The sequence below is a fragment of the Haplochromis burtoni genome, unplaced genomic scaffold, assembly GCF_018398535.1.
Source record: "Haplochromis burtoni strain Fernald_Lab_line unplaced genomic scaffold, NCSU_Asbu1 Contig_22, whole genome shotgun sequence".
Classification (NCBI taxonomy): Eukaryota; Metazoa; Chordata; class Actinopteri; order Cichliformes; family Cichlidae; genus Haplochromis; species Haplochromis burtoni.
In genome coordinates this window covers 236,475-255,450 of record NW_024582383.1, presented here as the reverse complement: position 1 = coordinate 255,450, position 18,976 = coordinate 236,475, and the positions used below count along the sequence as shown (strand labels likewise).

At 42.7% G+C, this 18,976-nt stretch overlaps 2 protein-coding genes across 3 annotated transcripts in view; one reads left to right on the top strand and one right to left on the bottom strand.

The window, feature by feature from the left end:
* Window positions 1-6,323, bottom strand: part of pnocb (prepronociceptin b) — a 25,305-nt gene extending 18,982 nt beyond the window's left edge. The window contains exon 1 of the mRNA XM_005917150.3: window positions 6,178-6,323. The gene's annotated coding sequence lies outside the window, so the exon portion shown is untranslated. The remainder of the gene's footprint in view (window positions 1-6,177) is intronic.
* A 9,569-nt stretch (window positions 6,324-15,892) lies between these two features.
* si:ch211-63o20.7 (Serine/threonine-protein kinase pdik1l-B-like) lies at window positions 15,893-18,976 on the top strand. Of its 2 annotated transcripts, none has more exons than XM_014332057.2 (3): window positions 15,893-15,995; window positions 16,245-17,006; window positions 18,488-18,976. In XM_014332057.2, the coding sequence occupies exons 2-3, from the start codon at window positions 16,269-16,271 to the stop codon at window positions 18,794-18,796; spliced, it is 1,047 nt and encodes a 348-aa protein (XP_014187543.2). In that variant the 5' UTR covers window positions 15,893-15,995; window positions 16,245-16,268; the 3' UTR covers window positions 18,797-18,976. The 2 variants fall into 2 exon arrangements, with proteins under 2 accessions (XP_014187543.2, XP_005917216.3); XM_005917154.3 differs by having other exon boundaries at window positions 15,922-16,107.

Below are 18,976 nucleotides of genomic sequence, written 5' to 3'. Positions count from 1 at the left end.
TGTGGTTTTGTGTGGAAAAGACAAAGATACTGATTCACAAGTCTTATTCTCATACACATTTTAGATGCCTGTGAACAAATGCACACAAAACAATCTTTTAAAGGAATTCTTCATGGAAATACACAAACACACTCATTTGTAGCTAAGACAAATTAAACTTTCACGGTGCTCACGAACAACAACATCTTTTTTTTCCAAAAGTTGCATCTCAGCTGCTCTAGATGATCCAGAGTCATGAGAGTAAAGACTTCAATAGAAAGTAAATCTGTTAAATGAAAATACACAGATTGGAAAGAGAGGCTCTTTTAAATGTCTCTCGTCTGAAGGTAACAAACTGACTGCCACTCACCTCCTTTGTAGCAAGGTGAAGGCATTAATGCAAATCTCAACCCCTGAGCGCATGAAAGCCACACGTCTGCATGGTGAAGTCCCACTGTGAGAACGTGGGATTTGTTTCTGTGGTCAAGTGAGACAGGAAACAGACTGTTGTCACCTCAATGACATTTTTCTGATTGTAAAAATAAACCGTGTTTACAAAAGTGCCTGAAAAATACGAATGCTGAATTGAACTTCATTAGCTTCCTCTTACAATATGACATCATGTTTTTGGAGTTTAATAACTACAAACTACTCGCTGCACTTTTCCTAGTCTGTACTTCCAGGACGTGTTTCCGTATTTCAGATTAGATCTAAAACACGACGCGTCCTGAACCTTGGTTGTGTTAATGTGATTATACACGAAACAGTAGATAAAACCTTGAGAGCAAAGTTATCATAGATTGCTTTTTCCAGCCTATTAGTTTAGTTTCACCGCTGTTCCTTTCAGTTTACTTCTTATCTTCAACAGAAAGCGTTTGCTTTTAATGTTCATTGTGAATCTGCTCGTGCTGACAGAAAGAGTCAAAAACTAAAACATTCCCTCCACAATTGTATTTAATCTCAGATTCTTTAGTTAAAATATCCTTTTTAAGGGTTTTTCTGTCAGTAGTTAGTCTAGTTTTTGTCACTCTACTAGTTCTAGTTATGAGTGGATCTGGCCATCTCGCACAGAGAGGGGCAGCCAATCAGAAGAGAGCGTCAGAGAAGCTACAAGTGCTTGTGTTTGTCATGGCCTGGGTCTAGGGACCCAGGGCTCATGTATTTTCACTATATGTTTATGTTTATGTTTTCCGTGTGTTGTTTTGGTTTGCTCTCCGTTTCTCCATGTGTCTCCGTGTGAGCTTCCGGAGGTGTGGGTTCGCTGAGGAGACTGCGAACCCGGAAGTGTTTCTGCTCCAGAGACAGCCACACCTGCCGCTCGTCGTCCTCTGCCAGCTGCAGCAGATTACGCTCGTCAAGGGAACGGCATGTAAGACTGCAGCTGAGCTGAGGCCGACGCTGGATCCTTGAGTCAGAACTCGTCAGTACTGCCGTGAGCTTTTGCGTAACCTCCGAGGAAATAGATCCCCTGCTAACCTTCTGTTTTTTTGTGTTACCGGGAATCTGGAGCGGAGTGTGCTTCTAAGTCACGGTGTGGGAATTGGAGTTTTTTGGAGTCGCCACCTTTCACTTCTCACGGACATCTGCACTGTGTGGGATTCAGGGAGAATCACCACGGGACCACAGTGCTGGGATTTTGTATATAGTTGTGTGTTTTTCACCTCCTGTAAATAAATCCACTGTCCTTCGCTAAGAGCCTCGCGTTTTGGGCCCTACTTTCACTGCCACTCCACGGTCTGCCATCGCAGCCCGTGACAGTGTTAGACAGTGGATGCACTCACTGTGGTCCAGTACAATGTAAATATGGATTATATTTAAATATGAAGCATGAACACCTGTTCTAGAAGAGTCCAAGATTAAAACGACGGAGGAGGATATGAACATAACTCCCCCACTTTAACACTGTTATTACTACTGCAAAGGGCTGTTAGCCTTCCCTGCATTATGATCAATCATGTCCCCATTTAAAATTCCAACGCTAGTAAAAATAAATTCTTATTGACCTTCATGGTTAAAGAATATTCTGTGACTTCACTCGATAGTTGTTCTGTCTAAAAATCACAAAAACAAATTTCAAAATCACAAAGTCAGTGCCACACACAGTGCAACACCACTGAAATACACACCACATATGGCTCCCTACACACAGACACACACACAGCTGCTGGATCATCAGCCGTGGAAATCCAGCCTGTGCGGCCACAGATAAACCGTGGGTGACTCAGCGCACCGTTCAGACCGGCAGGAGCAGCAGGAGCTGCGCTTGCAGTTGTGCCCCAGCAGATCCTAAAACGACTAATCTGAGAGAATGCTCTTAATCCGATTTGGACTTTCTGCCACGGCTGCAGCAGATTTCAGGATTGGAACTATTACCTGGCCCATTGCACCATTTAAGAAATGTTATTGTGACACAGATAAACAAATTGACTGGTTACGGGGAACGTAAAGAGGTCAAGAGTAGGCAGGGACATTTGTAGGAAGGGGTGAGAGGACAGGAAGTGAGAACCGGCCGATAAGAGCCGTGAGAAATTCCCCAAGAAGTTTAAAACTGATTCAGAATGAACGATGTCAGCTGTGGAAAAAATCCCTCTGTTGGTCTTGAATCTTTTATTACACAGGCAATTTTTTATCATCCCGGAGTGATATAACTGGCAGGATACAGTAGTGTGTTATGAAAGGAGGCAGATGGACAAAGAGGAGGGCAACAGGAGAGAGGAGGCGACAACAGGTGTGTGTGTCAGGACGCTCACATTAAACACAGCATCACAAAAACATCATGTAAAAACTCGCTTTCTCATCATAATCACATTCGGGTTTTTAGTGAAGTTGTATTGTGATGGTTTCTTTTCATTGTCCAGTAAGCAGTGCTCTCTATAATGGTTATTCTGGGCACAGTGTTTATGTCTGATCAGTGAAGTTATTATCGGGTACCTCAAACATGTGAGCGCAGGGCTGTGTCACTTCATGCAGAACTGTCAGGTTTACTGGCGCCGGCATTTAAAACTCTTCATACATGTTTGGTTTATAATCAAAAAAGGCTTTCATGAAGGTGAGATTGTATTTCTGTTGTTTTAGTGTATTTTTTAGTATTTCTGTCAATTTTTATTATTACTAGCAAAGCCCTACATGCTGCTTTGGTGTAAGGCCAGGATCTATATGCAGGTAAACTGGCCAGAAAAACACTGATTGTGATTACATAATACATTTGTTAGATACCATATTGTCACCAATATAAATATGCAAAATGAAGAATATGTTAAAATTAAAATCAGATTTAATATTCATACTGTCGCTGTTATCCTCATATTGTTCTCATCATATTTTCCAGACTTTAAGCATTTTTGTAGCTGGTTATTTGATCATCAGACACTCAGATTACAAATTTGCATCGACTGTTACAATATGTTGTGTAACGAATGTAGCACGCACACACTCAACTTCAACAAACGTCCACATTTGTAAAGTCACTGATTAGACGATTATCCGATTTATATCAAATATTTACGTGTGTCACATGGATGTGAGCGCTCACGGTGCCCTAACCAAGGTTTATGTAAGGTTTCATCAGGATTGATGGAAAACACAAACATGCACGCACCCATGTGCTACAATCATTATAGTCTTAGTTTTATCATAAATACTAATAACACAAGTGCTCTTAATGCACATTTAAGATAATCCAGCGCTGTATGCAATAATACAGTGATGAAGACGACCCCACCTCCTGTAATTTACACCTATGGCTGTACTGTGATGATGTCACATATCAAGAGCTTGAGGAGGGAGTGGGTGGGGGTGTGACGCCACTCCTCCACGCTGCACCCACAGAGTAAGGGTTCGATCCTGTGAGGAACGGCGTGATGACACGCCACTCCAGATTTGGTTTTATCTTTGAAATTCTCTCTGTCTTAATCTCTGCTTCCTCACATCTGCTGGAAGAATCAGAACTCCTGCTGCTGGAAAACAACACGATGTTATCTCTCGTTGCTTCTGTTCTTTAGGAAACCTTATCGAATGCAGACTGCAGAGCACACCGATCGAGGAGGTGCAGGTCTCTCTCTACAACAGTCTCACTAAAATTCTCCCAAATATTAAGTGGGGAAACGTTGCACCCCTCACATCCATTACTGGTTTCTTTCCCACCATCAGATCAGCTGAGCATATCATTGCTACTGTTTCCATCAGTGGCTCAAGCAGCTTTCTTTTAATTGGAAATAGATTTGTACCTGGGGCTAAACGCTCACGTGGGTGACATCTCTTCAGCAATCACTCTCTGCGTCGCTTATGTCCTTCACAGTGGGGGAAAAAATCACACCCCTGATCAAGGTGCATTAAAAGCCTGGAAAGAATATTACGCCAGTGCAGAGCAGAGCGTAGTGCACATACATCGGCTGAGGCTGGGGCCGGGATTGGATGTGTGGGAGACGGAAGGAAACCTGGACGCTCCCATGACATTCCCCAAACCTGTACAGGTTATTTAGTTTGATGCGACCCCAAAATGAAAGAATGTGCCTCAAACATTCATTGAAAACATCGAATGTGTGAATCCACAAAGAATATTGGAGAAAAATGAAAGGTTTTCACACAAAAGGGACATTACGCCCTTAATGATGCGCTCAGTTCTGCAGTATTAATTCCCCACTGGCTCTGGCTGTACAGCTGAAATTCTGCAGTGTTATGCAGCTGACATTGTGTCATCATTGATCTGGTCGCTGTTAAGCTGCGTTGACACCTGTGCGAATCCATTGGACATGGACCTAGGGAAAGCAATCTAGCACGGCCACACAAGCTCCTTACTTTATCCAAGTGAGGAAACAGAAAAAAGAAGTGTTGAACTGCAAAATAGCTGTACATGTAGCAGCGCGGGGGCAACAGATAACACGTAAACCTGCTGTTTTACAAAACAGACCCCCATTAATATGCATATATACGAATAAACAGCAAGAAATCTTAATGAATATTTACAGAGAGGCTCTAAAAAGCCTGTAAACGCTTTAATCGGTTCAATCTTTAGCGTAGGCAGCAGAAATCCTAAAAGCAGTTTCAGATGATTACAGGCAGGATGCTCGTAACGCACTGGCAGCAGATCCTTTTTTCTTTTTTGCTTCTTTACAAAAATAAAAGAAATTGCAAATGAAATCGTGACATGCTTTGGCAATAAAACGAGTTATAGAATTAACCTGTTTCAGATCTAAAGTAACATGGAGTCAGGTTTAGAAATGGGATTACTTTCACGCATGATCTTTAAACACGAATACACTGAGACGGGGGGGTCATTCCACCTATTAGTTCAGTGGGACTGATATACCTCTAAAACAGTTAAAACAGCACCTCTGTCCTGTAGCCATCTGTCATCAAACATCCCCCTCGTGTGCACACATTTATCTGGGAATGGCACATTAACCACCCATTTTCTTCCTGTCTCTGCGAGGATCGTCTTTACTGATAATGGCCAAAGATTATGCACATTCATTACCATTATCATTAGAAGCATCATTATCACGCGCTTTCAGCTGATTTTCTGGAGGTTTTTCTGTAGCACGGTTTGAAAGTGAAAAACCGCTTCTTAATATTAATGTTTTATTCAGTCAGATCAAACTAACCTGCTGGTGCTGTTTTCTCTTTTTTTTAAAAACACAAAAAAACAGGAAAAATTGTTTATTGATTTCTTCTCCATCTCAGTCATCTGTGTTGATTTGACCACTTCTGCATTGTTAGCCGTGTTAGGTTAAAATCACGTCAGCCCAAAAGCTGCTGAGTGACTAAGTGCTTTCTCCACACGATCTGGGACTCTCCCTCTCTCTCTGGTTAATTAAGTAGTAATCAGGTGTGGTGTCTTTACTGCTGATGATAACTGTGCTACCTTTAGAGCCGTGGGGACACAAACTGGGTAATGGAAAAGATTGCTTCAGGTGAAGGAGGATTATTTACAGGATTACCTCTCAAGTCAAAATCAAAACCACAGAGCCAAAGAGAGACAAAGTAGAAAGGAAAAGGCAGATGTAGGAGGTGAATCCTGACGGTGGTTGCCTTAAACAACAATATTCCCCCAGGATTAATGCACAATGCATGGGACACACAACAAGTCCTTTCCTAATTAACTATTGTCTCCTTTAAATAATCCAGGAAGTCTAACAACACAATCTCTCTACACAGGTAGACTCGCATAAATAAAGTCACATTCGAGCGCTTGCTTACCTGGATGTGTGAAGATGTTCTCACAGTCTTTGCCTTCTGTGGCTACTGCAGAGTTTGGGTGGCTCAGCTCGTATCCTTAGGCTCGGGGTTTCAACAACTGAGTGCATGCCTCCTCTGAGGCTTCTTATAATGGCACACCCCTTCCCTCCTGGCTCAACCCTCCAGTTCCCCCTCACCTCCCTCCCTTCTCCTGTATATCACCACTCGCATCACCGTAGAGAGCTAGAGAAAGGGGTGGATTCCCCCATTCAGTTACGCACAAACCCCCAGCCATACACACAAACGGTTGGCCCGCGCTGACGCAGGAGGTATTGCCTACGACACCAATTTCATCTTCATCGAACTGATGAGGCTCTAAAAATATGCATCATCATAAGATTTATCCAGAAGCTCCATATCTAAGGTGTCCATAAAGCCCACGGCCTCGACAGCAGCTTCCTGCCGAGGTCAGGGAGACGACGGCACTTTGGATGATTTTTTGACTATGACTTAGAAAAGCAGCGTCACGGATGGAGGGAGAAGGTCACGGGTTGATAAAGTTGTTTAAGCTGGAAAAGAGTAACATAACAAGCCTTTTGTTGGTGGCAGTGGGGCCCTGAACAGTATATTATTTTATGGAACAATGACCAGGGTAAGGCAGTCAACAGGCAGAGCGTGCAGCCAACCAGGGCCTAGAGACAGGTATGAGTCATGGGAGATATTTGGGGCTGGAGCAGGGGGTTGAAGGTTTGTCCCACGGTGCTGAGAGCTTTCTTTTTTCTCTTTTAATTTATGTCGTGTGTTTTGATAAGGTGATAATGATGTCAACAGAAAGAAGAACAATGACATAAAAAGACTGAAACTGGGAAAATTCAATATTGTGGCTGATCTGAAGCAGACGATGTGGCCAGATGTGACCGGCTGTACTAAAATTGTCCATGGAGCTCCACTGGGTGGGTGTGGTGTGACAGGTTTAAGTTACTCTCCCATTAAACTGACCCACACACTGTAATTTGAAAAAAAAAATGGTGGTTTGAAGTAAATATTAACTTCCAAGAAGAAGAAGAAGAAGATGGTTCCAGTGGGAATTCTAATAATGTGATGCTGTGCATGAAATGCTGATAATGTTTACCATGTAATAGTTTAACATAAAGACATTTAGCTGTGGTAAGTTACAATGACATTTGTTTTGCAAATGTTTGCTTAAAATAGCAAACCAATTTTGATCTGATCCTGGTGTCGGATAGAAAGTTACTGAATCATGTCTGAGTCCCTGCCTTCAAAGAGAGTGACAGGAAACTGTGCGCCAAGAAGATGTAATAATAACAATAATCGCTAATCGCTATGCTAGCTATAGACAAGATAGGATGGATATATTCTCAGGATCAATACTGTGGTTCAGACAGGACCGCTCCTAGACTCACGTTTCCATTTGCAGTAATGTGTAGGTGTTCTTGGTTCTCCTCTCCCATCCATGGGCAGATGTATAGACACGGGAAGCAACAGCAAGACCCCAGGAGGTGGGAGGAGCTGGGGCAGAGGTGGGTTACAAAGTGGCTTGCAGATGTGCACAGACTGTGTGCAGGCTAAATCAACTGAAATAATATGAGATATATGTATATCCTGTGTGAGGCATCACTTTGTGAGTTTGTGTTTACTCCGTAATGAAAGTCATCTTGTTGAATGCACTTAGGCCAGAGGGGCCGATATGGCAGCCTCGCTTCTGTCTGCCCCAGGGCAGCTGTGGCTACAACTGTAGCTGCCTCCACCAGTGTGTGAATGTGAGAGTCAATGAATAGTGGCATTGTAAAGCGCTTTGAGGGTCTCAAAAAGCGCTATATAAATGCAATCCGTTATTATTATTATTATTACTTAGGTTCAGGCTCAACGTCGGTCTTTAGCAAAGAGTAAATAATGGGACGTTCCACTCTCACAGCAGTGATCACCTGGCCATGATGAATGTGCAAAGCATATTTTGTGATGATCCATCAAATTGCTGTTGAGATATTTCACCAACTCTGACTTTTGATGGACAGAGGAGGGGCCACCAAAGTCAGGTAGGTTAATCCATCCTGTAACTGTTAGTGCTTCATTCTGGTTATATGTTATGTTTTCTACTGGTAAGACAAATTCCCAGGGCTGTTTTAAATAGTGGGGCCAAATGTTAGAGTTCAGTAGCAGCTGATTATGAACACAATAATTTTGTTTTCATTGAAGAAAATGACTTTTTTCTTCTTTTTCTGAAGTTCAACACCTGAACTTCCTTTCACGTTGAGCTGCTCTTAGCCTCAGCTTCCTTTGAAAATGTGAAGGCTGACTCTGAACCTGTGTGAGGTCTGATAGTGATGGATGAATTGGGTCTATAGACAGAGCCCTGGGTTAGACTGAGATAAGGAGCCTGGAAGAGCAAGCAGCCTTTTGCAGGGTCTGTCTGTCATTGATATCGTTGTGATCCACCAGCTGTTCAGTGCACATAAACACCTCCTGTGGTGGCCAAGAAGCAGCGATTACCTTGATGACAAAGCAGGCCAAGCTTGGCACCACATCACATTAAAACCTTAGAAGTCTCTTCTATGTATTGATTTTGATTTGGAAATTTGAAGCCAGTAAAATGAAGCGATATAGGATTTCATCTTACGCGGTGTGTTTGTCCTCTCATGTACACTGCTGTGCTTTTTGAAGCTCTTTTTTTTATTCACATTGTCTACAAAATAAATTATTAATTTGTACATACTATTATTTCCTCAGATGATGTGATGTATGCAGTATTTCTGATTTGGAGTAGAGCCAAGTCAGCTCCAGTACTGAAAGAAACCAATTTTATCACTTATTAAACAACAAGGATTAGGAACATAAATAACCCTCCTTAGAAATTGGTTATTGGTGTGGAAACAGCCATAGCTTAGCATTGAAGCTATATACAGTACAGTATAATACAGTATATGGGAGTGATTAGTGCAATAAGAGTTGGTTGTTTTATGATGAGTTGCAATGAGATATTGATTGATTGATGTCCACATGCACTCATCATGGGCATGAATGTGGTGATAATTTGGGGCTTTTAATGTTTTCTTTGCACTGTTCTTTTTCCACAATGATTGTACAGCATCTTTAATGACTTTTTACTGTTGACCCCCCCACACAGAGTCGAGGGCTCACCATCCACCGGAAACTGCTGGAAAAACTCACATCAAGTTTTACACCACCAGGGAATGAGCTGGCCAGGAAGAAGCCACTGCTCCAGAACTGACACCTTCAAGCTTGACTGACATTGACAGCTGCCCACACGAACAAGACAAAGACCTTCCTGAGAAAAGCTTTATAGTCACACAAGCAAATATTAGTCAATTTGGCCACAATGACAATAAGTATGTTTGGAGGCTTTCAAACATAAGAATACGCTACCAACTGTCAGGCATGGAGGTGGTAGCATCATGCTCTGCAGCTGGTTTGCTGTCAGTGGTGCTGGTACACTTCACAGGATGGTTGGAATAATGAAGAAGGAGCACAATCTTCACCTCAAGTCACCAGCTAGACAACTGAAGACACAGTTGTTCCTACAGGACAGCGATCGCAAACACACATCAAAACTGGATATGGCCTGGATAAAGCAGGCATAAACGAAGCTTCTGGAATGGTTTTCCTTAAGCCCTGACCTCAAACCTACTGATGTTTGTGGATTATAGTGAGCTCTGTGCCAGAAACCACGTCCAATAATTCTTCTATTCCCGAAGGTTGTCGTTCGCAGCCAAAATAAATACACTTTGTTTTTTTAAAATAACAAAACATCATCATCACCTCCCAACCCGAGCTTATAAATGTTCACATAAAATGCATTTGTTTTCATTAGGACAAACATTCACTTTCAATTCCTGCACAAGAGCACTTGTGCTTCTTCGAACACCGAGGGAAATATTCGGTGTTAAAAAGGGCAGATGGAGTTAATAACTCCCAAAAGACTCTCACAGACAGAACCAAGGCCACCACAGGCCAAACTCACTAAAAACACAAAGAAAATGTGGCGTGAGCATACTTCATGAAGTACTGAGAAACATTTCACCCACCAGGGTGAAAGGTCAAAGTCTACAAATACACACTTTTGGAGCCAGCCTCAGGTGGCCGTTAGAGGATCTGCAGTTTTTGGCTGTACCACGCTTCACGTGTCTGAACCAAAATACTTTGACCTACAGCAATTTGAGGAAAAAGAAATGACCTCGGTGTCACCCCAGTACAAATAATGGTCTCCACCTGGACACCCCTGTCAAAAATGTCTGGCTTCGTCACTGATAGCTGTGGCCAGAGCTGACCGATGTATGGCTCGTTCATCTCAAGTCAAGCTCCTCCTTCCTTTTTCATCTGATCCAGCGGAGGTGTTTTACCGTCCTCCTTTGCAATGAAACTCAATGATGTGAAACCAAAGGAGGGGGGAACTCTGGGGTGGTTTATGGCAACTCGAGGTTTTCACCTGTCAAGGCACAACTGATTGTTATTAACAGCAGGCCGTAAAATGAATTTTTGCCTGGAAAAGAATTGCATTTCCACCCCAAAAACCATCGTAATTTTGTGCGGAAGAAGAATTACATCTCAGCTCGGGAAAAATGTGCAGCGTCAACCACCAAATCCTCAGAAAACTTTTATTTCGGGGCGTAAGCATTCACGAGGACATATTTCATTTGTTTGTCTGCATTTATCTCATTGCATAACTCCATCCAGATCACTTTGTTTCAGTCCTGCACAGCTACAAAAGGAGTATTTGAAACCAAGCAAGTGTTCTTTCCTCACGGCCACTATATGCAATCAGCCCAGTGCCAGTAGAAAGACATTTGCTTTACGCAATAAAGACATGAGGATGATGGCAGACTTTTCAATGAAAGGCTGGCTTACGGAGGAGGGAAACCATTATTTGTCAGAGTGACGGCTGTGAAATTGAGTACGGGAAGCTGAGAAGATGTTTACCGATGTTTACTCTTCATGTGGGGAAGCTCGGGATAGACCTCGGGATTAAATTCAAGGGTTTTGACCTCAATCAAGGAAATAATTACTCTTGCCCCTCTGGTTGGTGGACTGCTTAATTAGCAAGCAAAGCCCCCACAGAAATTCCATTAGAGTGAAAGCAGAGGTGATTAAAACTATAATTCTTATTAGACTCATTAGTACCTTTTTGGGGATGCCTGGCATTATTGAATGTGCTGGGAAATTGAATTCATGATGCTTTGTGTGGATTCAGCATGCCCTGTACGGTGTCTTCATCCAGCTATGTAACAAAACAAGTCATATGACAATAGAATAAAGGGCAGAAGTGAAGTGTGACTCACTCCAACTTGCTCAAGTTATGAAGAGTATTCATGATTGGCATCACTGATAAAAGCTATGGATCGCATACACATGCACTTCTGAGCTGCTCTTTTCTTTCACTGTGTGCTTCATTGCAGTGAATCACTATGCTTCCTATTATATTCTCCCCAAAGAACAAAATGCACACACACACCTGCTGTTATCTGTCATCACCACAGTTGCCATGCCTCCGCCAAAAACAGTCGATACTGATGTAGCACCCACTCACTCTACAAGAGTGTATAGGTGTGTGTTTTGTTCACAGGCTCTTTTGTGATTAAATGGAACTGCAGCAAAAAGGGAAGTTTGGTACTTTTGGGGCACTTTTGGGCAAATTAAATAGGTTGATTACAAAACTGTCCTAATAGACTATTCAGATTCCTCTCTTTAGTAATGTATTCTCAGCACTTCCATCACGTTTGTATTTTTTTAACAAAATGCCTTTCGGTACTGAAAAGCAAGGACTAACAAATAGGTGCAAAACACTTCCGGTCAGGCTTTACTTTTCATTCTCTCTCTGAGCAATTAAAAGCACTAAGAAGGGAAAGGTTTCTGTCATGGTAAATGCAGATGCAAGCTGGCAACGTATCAAAACAAAGAAGGGAAAAACAGCAGAAACCCAAAATAGTCCCAGAGAGAGCCAAAGTACCGGATGGCACATCTAGGAAAACGCAGTCATTGTGATGGAAACCTACGAAACAGTAGACACTGGAAACAGGAGGGCAAAGGAACACAGCTGAAACTAATCAGTACAATAAATGAGACAGGAAGTTAAGCCCAAAGCGAGACACCTGCGGTGTACAAAGAAGCAACGACTTACTCAAGCTTAAAATCAGTTTTCTGTCTCACAAAAGTGACTCTTGTTTTAACTGGTGACATCGCAATGGGAACTTGGAGATCCTAAACACAGCTAGCTTAATCAGAATTCTGTAATTTATGTAAGTGCGTTGCAGATTCTCTGCTGGGGGAATTTGTTTTAAAAGTGCAAGTTGTTAAGATTTGTCTTACTAAAACCAATGAATTAAGCACAACTGGTACATGACATGGTCACAGGAATATGCTTGTATTGATTTGGTGATGCAGAAAATGCGTAAATGCTGTTATCCTCTAATCTGCTGCAAAGTCTCCTTCACACTGCTACTAAACACAAAGAGTACCTGTTCAATCAGTAAAATTCATTTCAAAACACAAAGTAATTGCCACGTTTCTTTTATTAGCTTATGGAAGACTAACATTTAACGTTTAGCTCAGGGCAGGGGTCGGCAACAAGCGGCTCTTTAGTCCTCATAGTGCGGCTCTGCGTGGTTTGGGAAAATAACTTAGAAGTATTTAGCTGAAGTGTAATTTGATTATGTTAGTTCTTTTTTTTTAACTTGTACTTCTAAATTGGAAGATTATTGTGATAGGGCCTAAATAAATATAAAAATAAAATTATATTCTATTATTTTTTTCATCGCTCAAAATAAGCGTCACACTCGCGGAAGCCGGTGCACCTCTGCCTCATTTATCGAGACTTTCAACCCCAGGTAGGCCAATTATGGATGTTCGGATCCACATTATGTCAGCAGCTCCACCGTGAACTATGTTAAAAACAAACACCGCTCACGCCTCACAGACGACAGCTTACAGTCCTATAAAGATAAAGTGACTTCGTACAGCCCCGACCTGCAGACGCTGTGCGCAGAGGTTCAGGAGCAGAAGTCCCATTGTAAACATATCACAGCAGACCCGACGATGTTTGCATGAACACGCTTTTCAGCTTCTCTTTATTGACCACTTTTCACACACAGCCGGCTGTAGCTTTGCAGCTCACAGCCCGACACATACCAACAACAGCATAGATCGCACAGACGTTAAGGCGGCGAGGCGTGATTGCGGGTGCCGCTCAGGTGCGTCCGCCTCCCCTGCAGCGGCGCTGCAGACTACGCCCCGCCACACACATTAACCAGGTAAAATACATATTTAGGCAGAATTCTGCAAATATCTATTTTTCTTTTTTTTTTTTAAAAGTCAGGTCAAGGCTCCAAAAGCCCAAAGGCGATATGAGGGGGGCGGCTCACAGCAGGTTTTGTTTGCTGGGTCATTTTAGTTCAGCGTCTTTCCTTTTGTTATATTTCTTTAAGAGATCAAAATGTGTTAATTACATAAATAAAATGTAATTTTCTCTGTAGCACTTCATGGATTTCATAAGCAACACACCTTAGTTGTTCACACAAAGCATAAAGGTTAAAAACAATATACACAGTGTTATCTTCATTTTAGATGTCAAAAAGTATCCCAGTGTTTTCTTTTGTGTGGAAACCGGCTCCAAATGGCTCTTTGGGTGCTAAAGGTTGCAGACCCCTGGCTCAGGGAATGTTAAACTGGTGGGCCATAGACTAGTAAAACTACATAATAAATGTATAAAATTATAGTTTTTGTTAATTTACTATAGATGTACTAATAGCAAACAAACAGCAACTTTCCTGTCATTTAACTGTTTATCTGTTATTTAATTCATAGGTGTAGTATGAATGGCAATGAGTGGGCAGTCTTTATCAACAGCAACTTGTAAAAATACAGTTAAAACTTCCAAATCTGCTTCACATTTTCTAAGGCTGTAGAATGGGCCAGATTGGAGTCTTCGCTGGGCCCATTCTGGCCCCCAGGCCTTATGTTTGACACCCCTGGTTTAAGAACTTAAGTTTCAGGGCTCTAATGTCCAACCATAAACAGAAGCCATGAGAGCACACTCAGCGATAACAAAATTTGCAGAAATTAAAATATTTGTTTTACTGCTCTGTGTAATAAATCCCAGGATGAATGATTTTCAGCAGCATTAAGCTGCTCTCGTATTTGCACATTTCTTTCTATTCTTTGTAGATTTTTAATCACCATTTTATCATCACCATCTGAGAAAAAGTCAGGCTCTGATAATATTAAAATAATATAAACATACCACAAGTCATACAGTTGTGCTTTATAACTGCTGATTTCTAATCAATAGCATAACCTGGTCTAGGGTGGGCTGGGCTCGCAGCACGAACTACCATAAGAAACAAACCACCATTGTATTACAGGAAACCCGGGCTTAACCTTTGGGACATATGCAGGGCCTCATTCCAGGAAGCAGGTTTAGTGAAGTTAGCTCATCTTGGAAGGAGGGAAACTCTGGGTTTTCTGGTTCAGAAAGAGCTCCAGTCAGTTACCAGTCACTTACCAAGGTAACAGACTCTGTAAGCCTGACCTGGAATGCTGAATGGTTTTCTTCAGTAAACTTTGAGGTTTGTCTGACTCCTTCCTTCCTGTTGCACCAGAAGCAGCTGGCTGACTGCTGGCTTCATTTCTTCACTCATGAAGTTCCTCTGAAAGCTCAGAGGGAATTCATTTTACCTCTACTCAATCATTTACTAATCAGACTCAGAGCATATAGACATTAATAACATCGGATTTATTATTCACTCAGAATAAATCGATATCTTTCTTATTCTGTGACTCTGTGGGCAGCAGCTGTCAGAACGTCATTCTTTTGCACAGGAAACGTTTAGTGTACGTTAGCAATTGCTGTTTAAATACCTGTATAAAGCTTTAGACAACACCCTGCGTGATGATGACCATGTTGTAATCGGTCACATAACCTCTGTCACACTTGGGATTTTGGAGTTCATGTGAATCTTTGAGGCTGAAACGATTTTCAGACTAAAACAGCATTTCATTTATTTTAAAGTTGCTTCTGAAATGCAGCCGCAGACCGTCCGACGAGCTTCTCGACATTCTCAGAGATTGAGATTCAGTCATTAAACGATGCCCAACAACATTTTGAAATGGTGCATTTGTCCATTTGTGAGTTCTGTGCATACGACTTTGCCACACTGATACTGATCAGTTATACCCACACTGACTTTGTTTGCTGTTTACAGATTTTGTTGGATCAAACACAAAGAACACCAGAACCGTATTTAAATGAGCTATTTGTAACTGCTAACCGAATTTTTTCTGCGTTTACACAGACAGATTCTTTTGTTGTTTGTTGAAATAAAAGCTCCATCTGGGCCTTCGTTTTCATTATTTACCAAAATAATGGTGTCCGTTTTTGACGTAACAAATTCCCTGTCTGAACTCCAACGTGGGCGGGGATCGGACAATTCGAATCACATTACACGTCTCGGACTTGGCGCTCAACCAATCACAACGCGGTACTGAGGTTTCTTAGCCAATGACGATGCGTGTATAGGCAGAGCGGGATGTTCCGAAACTTAGACACGGACGTTTGTGACATTTTCGTCTGCGTTTCCTGTGTGTTTCATAAACAACAACAAAGAAACTCGTATTTGTTGAACATGGTTTCGTGTAAAGTGCCTCCAGTCGAATAAACGGAGGATTCAAAGCGTTCCGTCGCTCATAAAAGAAGCTGAAGTGTTCCGGGTAAGTCGGAAATCAAAGTAGGAAGAGCTTCGTGTTTCGATGCCCTTTTAAACCACAGACTGCGCCATGTTAAACGCGCCGTCGGTTACCACCTTCATACGGTCAGTCGGAAGCGTTATTGTCTGTAATATACGGTTCTTGATTGTTCTTCAGTTAAGCTTTATTTTAAGATTTATTATGTTGACTCGTTACGAACCTGAACGTCAACTTGAGGTTAGTATTTTCTCCTGTCATAAGCTACGATATGGATAAATGTAACGCTTGCTTACTATATCAAAGCGCTGTTTACGGTGTGCTAACTTTAGCGACCACTTGAACGTGATTGTATAACATTAATCTGTGTTTGTCAGGAGACACAGCAGCTTCCGGGAGAGATGGAGGAGCTCTACACCTTAGAGAGGGAGGTGGGTCGAGGCAGTTACGGCGTGGTGTTTGAGGGCCGTATGGCCAAAACTGGACAGAAGGTGGCTATTAAGCGGCTGCCCTGCAGCAACCCAGAGTGTATTGAACTCTACTTGCAAGAGCTGTGGGCCATGAGAACCACAGCCAGGAACCACGTCAATGTCATTGCACTGCACAGCTGCCTCCTGCAGACGGGGTCCAGGAGCCTGAAGACCTTAAAACCAGGAAAACTGCCCCTGCGTCTGGTTGAGAGTGTGCTCAAAGGAAGTGTGGTCACAGCAAAGCAAAGTCAGGAAAGGACCAATCCTCAGTCTAACACCAGGAGGACAAACTCTGGCTTCAGACTGCAGGACAGGACTAACACTGTGCAGGCCAGAGCTCATCTCCATAACAATGATGAATCAAATGCATCTGATTCCACAACCCCTCAAAGGCCTCAGAGCAGAGTCAGGAAGAGACCGGCCCCGAGGGAGGAAGAGCAGACTGCGCCGCTGCGCTGCTTGGCCCTGTGGCTCGTGATGGAGTACTGTGATGGAGGAGACTTGAATCAGTACCTGCTCTCCAGGCCCCCAGATGCTCAGCGTAACCACAGCGTGGTGCAACAGCTGTGCAGCGCCGTGGCCTTCCTACATAGCCTGGGAATCACCCACCGGGACCTGAAACCTGACAATGTGCTGGTGTGTGTGACACCAAAAGGCCCCGTCGTCAAGGTGGGCAGATGTGACGGTGTTTATCTCAGATCAAGTGGCGTCAAGCTTTGTTTGAAAAGTCACACTGTTCAAATTTGAAGGCACATTAGTGCTTAATAGTTCTGCTCTCTGAGGGGGTGTTTGCTTTTCACAGCAGCAGTCTGCTTGAGACGCAATTAACATAACAAAGTAAAATATGAAGAAAACAATTGGAAACAAAATTGCTCTACTGATCTCTTTATAGCTAAGCAATGAACACATTATATACAAAGCAGAGGGAAAATATTTATGGCACAGCAGTGCAGCCAGGAAGTGAGATTCTACTGAAAGTCAAATCACAGATCGAGTGTTCGTGTAAATCCATGTAAACCCAAACAAGCCAGATTATCTGGTGAGTTTTTATCTTTATTTTTGGAACAAATGAAACTAAATTAAGATGCAGCTACAGGTTGCTTTCATTGTTTGTTGATCCGCCACTTACGTCTCTACAGAACATCAGAAAGTCATGAAGCATGTCCAGCCAAAAGTGATGTCCTCACATGTAAAGAGCACTCTACCAACATTGACTCATCATTCTGTAATGATCAGACCTTACGTATCTTTGTAAATCATCTTAGATGCGTGGATGAGTCTTGATGAAACTTTGGCCACTGTGACTGCCAACATCTCTTTGGTGGTTACAAATATTTTTACTCATCCCACACATTGTTCGATCAAGCACCAAATAAAAGTGTCACCGTATAGAATACAAAGTCAGATTAGAGTAGCGTGTCACGATATAATATAAATCAGGGGTCCCCAATCCCAGTCCACAAGGGCTGGTGTCCCTGCAGGTTTTAGATCTCACCCTGGGTCAACACACCTGAATCACATGATTAGTTCATTACCAGGCCTCTGGAGAACTTCAAGACGGTTATTTATCCATTTAAATCAGCTGTGATGGATCAAGGACACATCTAAAACCTGCAGGGACACCGGCCCTCGTGGACTGGGATTAGGGACCCTGATATAAATGATCATAGCATATGTATGTTTCCCATCTTCCCAATGGTTGGTTAATTTTCTACCAGTTGGCTAGTAGAAAAAAAAAAACTTTGTGTGCCAGCTTTTCTTTCCTTTTCTTTTTTGTTCTAAGCCAGGTATTAGAAGTAAAGGACAGTGCTTTTTACTGTCCTTCTAAAACCAGGGGTAGGCAACTCCAGGCCTCGAGGGCAGGTGTCCTGCAGGTTTTACATGTGTCCATGATCCATCACAGCTGGTTTAAAGGGCTAAATGACTCCTCAGCATTTCTGAAGTTCCCCAGAGGCCCGGTGATGAACTAATCATTTGATTCAGGTGTGTTAACCCAGGGTGAGATCTAAAACCTGCAGGACACCGGCCCTCGAGGCCTGGAGTTGCCTACCCCTGTTCTAAAACTATTGGTGGCACATTGATGAGACTAAGCCCAAGCTGTAAGCTAACCGAAGCCGTGCTAGTTTTTCTTTTTCTTCTTTAACCCCGAGGTGGCAGATTTTGGTCTGAGCAAAATGAGTGAGGGCTCCGTGGATGGCGGCCTGACCAGACAGCACTTCTCCTCCACCTGTGGTTCGGACTTCTACATGGCTCCAGAGGTGTGGGGCGGGCTGACCTACACGGCCCAGGCAGACATATTCTCTCTGGGCGTGATGTTTTGGGCGGTCCTGGAGAGAATCACCTTTCTGGAAGAAGGGACGACTCAGGAACAACTGGGTAAGCGTCTCTCTGAGAGAAGACGTCACCATAAGCCTCTGCCTCACTATTTGGCGCACTCACAGGAAGGTGGGAAAGGTTGAGTGTGCGGTCAGCCTGGTGATGATGCATCGCGCTGAATCCAGTTTGCCTTAATTAAGTGGCACATATTAAAAATGTCAGCTGCTATACATCATTCATTTATCAAGCATGGATGGTACGATCATAGATCTAAATAGCAAAAAGATGAATGATGATTTATGCAATGCTGATGTGGATTATAG